Here is a 4,702-nt window from a genome sequence, read left to right as displayed (position 1 = left end):
TCCAGGCTGACGCGTGTTTGAATGCCGAGAGCAAAAAAGGTAACGCATTCACTGTCAATAATGTTACAAATTTGAAGCTTAAAAATGGGATATTTTTGTTTTTGTTCTCCGTGAGATCATTTTCTAATTATGCATAAATATACAATGAAACAAGTATGTATATTATCCAGCTTTTTTCACTTCCCCCCTCTGTCATATACAGTAGTTGCCACCACTGTTTATTGGTCCCAAGAAGTCTGCAAACAATTTTCATGTGACTTATTTATTTATGACACATATTAGAATTACTTTCAAAAGGAACATCAACACAGACATCATGATGCCATCATTATACATCATTATATTATGATAAATATCGCGATTGCATTATCGGCTACTTGTCTTACCGAATTTAATATACTGTAAAGGAATAGTGGCCGTTCCCTTAACTACTCCAACTGCTTTCACACTTAACGCGTACCCACAACCCCTAGGTTGGAAGACGACCGACCGCTCCATCACTTGAGCAAAAATGGTGCCCATAAAGCTCATTTAAAAGCACTGCAAATACATCAAGTAACGACGATATACCAATCTCACACAGAACGAAAAGCAGTTCAGAATGCATCCATCACATCGGTATTTAAAATAATATATAGTTGGATTATTATGATTAAGACATTCTTTGATATCGCTGTAGATGTTTTCCTTTCGTTATTCAAGCCATGCGTTGACTCCACGCCAATGCACTGTAACAACAAAATGAAATGACACATTTTCACTGAATTTGAATTTGATCCATTGTTAACATGTGAAGACGGGAATAATTTACTTACTAGCACAGAAAAAAAAAATGGGCATCAGCCCTGTAAACACATGCAGAAACTTTTAACTCATTCACTGCCAGACATGTGAAAAAATGTGTCCACTCCAGTGCCAGGGTTTATATTTTGTGGGTCCAGGACCCACAAAATATTGACTTTTAGGACTACACAAATATTAAATACAGCGTTAGAAACCTTAGACTATCTTCTTTCATCAGATAAAAAGAGTTAATTCCTAAATTATATGGGTCTGGAGATATATGAGCTTTAAATGAGGGTGGCTGTCCAAAATACAATGCAACACATACATATTGGTTTATATAGCACTTTAACAACAGCTGAATCTGCAACAAAGCACGAACATGGGAAAAAGGCAAATGCTGCCCCCTTGTGGAAAAGAAAAACATTGCCAGAGGCATATGCTTTATCAGCACCCAAGCATGAAAACCCAAAACCGGAACAAATTTGGGACTGGCGCTCTATGTCATAGTTTCAATTCCCGAATAAATTTGTGAATGGCAGTGAATGAGTTAAGACAGACATCGGGGTCATACACAAATTCAACTTGATCCTACCCTCACCTTAGCAGTGTTATTTTAAAATATTTTTTAAACAATAAATAAATAACTCAATTAATTAAATAAAGAAATCAGCTTGCTATAGTATCATCCCTCTTAGCTACTGTTTGTACCCCAAATTGGCGTATGAATTCAAACTGTTCCTTTTCTATTCTTCCTGAAATGGTTTTCTGACATATTTTTTTACATTCAAAAAAGTTGCAATGTTATTTTTGACAATGAAAGTAATAATCTCGACAACAAATAGACATTGTGTTTTTTTTTCTTCGTCTATGACGACCTGTCTTCTTGCTCCTTATCGTTTCCAATGTCAATCTGACCATTGTAACAAATCGCAGTTAAGATCCCAGACATTACAGCACATTATGAAAATGTGAGCTCACCGATGACTCCGCTGGTGAGTTGCCTGCTCATGAATCAATATTCAGCAGGTGCCCCAACACTGTTGGAGTCCCTGTTGTTAAAGAAGAAACACAGCACTGACTCGTGAGTCATCTTAGGAACATGTGACTTGAATCACTGGATGGAGAAAAGTGCAAAAGATTACCTATTACCTGATAAGTATCATCCACAGAACACAAATATGACGACGATGACATACACCGGCAAGAAGATGACCCCGATTCCTCTGTGGACATGTGCAGTAAATGTTATGAACTCCTGCTTCCATGCTGAGGCCGACCTCAAAATGTACATTTATGCGGCAACACAAGACGCTAAAATCCGACTGGACGCAAAAAAAATGAACCTTCGAACGACTGGAAGCAGCACATCCAAGAGTGTTGGAAATAAACAAACACAATTTATCTGTGGCCCTGAGTACCATATATTCCGGTGTGTAAGGCGCACCAGAGTATGAGGCGCACCCCCAATAAATGGTGTATTTTCAAACGTTTTTCATATATAAGGCGCAGCTTGAATGAATGAAAAAAAGTTTTCCAAATATAATATATAAATATATCAAAGTTTTCCAAATATAAAAGTTTGAAAATGTACCATACATTGGCCCATGTAGTCCGGTGCGCCTTATACACCGGAAAATATGGTAGTCATACATTTCTTGTGTGCTGTGTATCTAATATGTGGAGATGATCAAAAATATATATCTGGTTTTCCAAAATCCATAATGGCCCTCCAAGCCAAACCGTAACTATGTGTCCCATGACAAAAATGACTTTGATTGACACCCCTACTTTAGATGCTCAAGCCGTTGATGTCTCTTATTTATGTTGTTAGGTCTGCCGGTGACGTTTCTTGTCTCACTCACGTTGGACCTCTCTGCGTGAGATAACACATTGAAGTTAGAGTTTGCAGTTAAAAAAAACAAAGCAAACACACAAAACGAGTGAAGCATTTCATGTTTGGTAACATTACCACCCGGATTAGTTTGCTACTATCGTCGCGGCCGTGGCTTACGTCTGCCTGTATGCGGTGCATTATGAATGTGTAGTAGACGTGATCCAAAATTCAAGATGTGTCTCTTGTTTGAGAGGAAATGGTCTTGGAATTCTATCGGTGCCAGTTACAGATCATCCTGCCTCGAGGAGGTGTGCATGGATGCGGCAAATCACAGCAATTATGAACCGCTTAACTATTGTTTTTGCCGATCCCTAAAAAAAAAACAGAAATCCACGTGCAGACATGTGTAATAGTGTCTCGCTATCTTACCATCAACTTCATAATACACACAGTCAACTTGATATACACCACTCTTCTGAAATAGTTAGAATTGCAAGTACAATTGATCATAATGGAATTACACAAACAAAAAGAGTTGGATTTATAACACATTATGGGGACAATAGAATTTACATTACGGTAATGGATCTCCATTTTGGTGTCCAGGAAGTGTTTTGTGACAATGAAAGTGGCATCCATTCGTGTGACATCATCAGTGTAGTTAAACTCCGGTGAAGATGTTTTGAATGTGACATGAGCAATGCTTATCTGTTAGGAGACAACATGACAACAATTACAAATAAAATCTGCATTGAACTGATGCAAATGTTTTATAACACAATACATTTAACTCATTTACTGCCGAAACGATGTGCATAAATGTGTCCACTGCAGTGCCAGGGTTTTTGTCATTTTCACTCATTGCAGGGCCAACAGACTTTTTGGACTACACAAACATAAATCAACGCATTGTATTTTATTGTATTCAATAAGAAACCTTAGACTCTCTTCTTTCATCAGAAAAAAAAATGTTAATTCCTAAGTTATATGGCTCTGGAGTTATCTGAGCTTGAAATGGGGTCAGCTGTACAAAATGCAATTCCTCCATATTGATTTATATAGCGCTTTAACAACAGCTCAAGCTGTAACAAAGCGCTAACATGGACAAAAGGCAAATGCGTGTTTCCTGTCCATACCCTGCCACTCTGGGTAATAACATAACCAAAGGTAAAAGCGCTTAAAAAAAAGAATAAAAACAAAAGTGATATCGACAAAAAAACAACAATATAAACACTTACACAACACAGTCAAAGAGAGCAACCATAGCTACCGGAAACGATCAGCCCATGAGTAGAATTTCAGATTGCAGGAGAAAAAAAAGAAATAGAAGAATCAGGTTTGAATTTCCTATACCTCTTTCTGAGAAATGTAGATTTCACCTTTAGTATCAGGCAATCGATAACTAAAGCCATCGTTGACTTCAATGTCCTTCCGGGAGACGCGTTGACGCTTACAAACTGTAAGGAAGAACTGTTCTGCTTAGTCATGGCCAAATACGAAAGGAATGCAAAAGCCAATTATTTTTATTCTACCTGTATCTCCAACGACAAAGGCAAAGAGAGTAAACAACACCACAATCATATTGACGCTCTTTCTTCAGTCCCTTTGTGGAAGCACTGGCACAGGATAAAAATGTCTTCGGCTTTTTGTGTGAGTGCAAAGAACCATTTCCTGTATAGTTCCAACAGGAACAAAACGGGACATTTTAAGGACATCACTTTTTTGTTTTTTAACTGACATCAGAAAAACGTTTTATAGCATCTAAAATACCCAAAACATGCAGTATGATATTTTAGTCAAATGCAAAACACCAATAAAAATGATTCAGTGTCCAAAATCTGCCAAAAATTGAGCTGCGAATTGGGCATTTTCAGAAAGTCCCGCCCCCAGTTTGTGACGTCACGCCAAGACGTCTTGCATTGCTAGTGAATCAAAACAATTGCTTCAGATTCTGAGAATAAGCTTTCTTGTTACACATCCAGTTATGAATATGATTCAAATAGTTCTGAAGAGGAAAGCAGACATGTTTGCAATCGTTTAAAGAATTTATTTGTGCCATTTTGAGGCAACATTGGGGGGAAA

General features: G+C 37.7%; 1 protein-coding gene across 3 annotated transcripts; it reads right to left on the bottom strand.

Moving 5' to 3' along the window:
- Positions 1-258: 258 nt before the first annotated feature.
- LOC148885488 (uncharacterized) lies at positions 259-4,282 on the bottom strand. 3 transcript variants are annotated; one of them, XM_089018647.1, is made up of 7 exons: positions 4,153-4,282; positions 3,974-4,077; positions 3,199-3,328; positions 2,575-2,659; positions 1,936-2,009; positions 1,765-1,835; positions 259-728 (listed from the first exon to the last, which is right to left on the bottom strand). In XM_089018647.1, the coding sequence occupies exons 1-5, from the start codon at positions 4,199-4,201 to the stop codon at positions 1,946-1,948; spliced, it is 432 nt and encodes a 143-aa protein (XP_088874773.1). In that variant the 5' UTR covers positions 4,202-4,282; the 3' UTR covers positions 259-728; positions 1,765-1,835; positions 1,936-1,945. The 3 variants fall into 3 exon arrangements, 1 of the variants encoding a protein (XP_088874773.1); XR_016118047.1 differs by having other exon boundaries at positions 1,936-3,328; positions 3,859-4,077; XR_016118048.1 differs by having other exon boundaries at positions 1,936-3,328; positions 4,000-4,077.
- Positions 4,283-4,702: the final 420 nt, after the last annotated feature.

Source organism: Hippocampus bargibanti, linkage group LG17 (genome assembly GCF_051943395.1).
Source record: "Hippocampus bargibanti isolate YZ-2025 linkage group LG17, ASM5194339v1, whole genome shotgun sequence".
NCBI lineage: Eukaryota > Metazoa > Chordata > Actinopteri > Syngnathiformes > Syngnathidae > Hippocampus > Hippocampus bargibanti.
The sequence above is the reverse complement of the archived record's forward strand: the minus strand, read 5'-3'. Positions and strand labels throughout refer to the sequence as shown.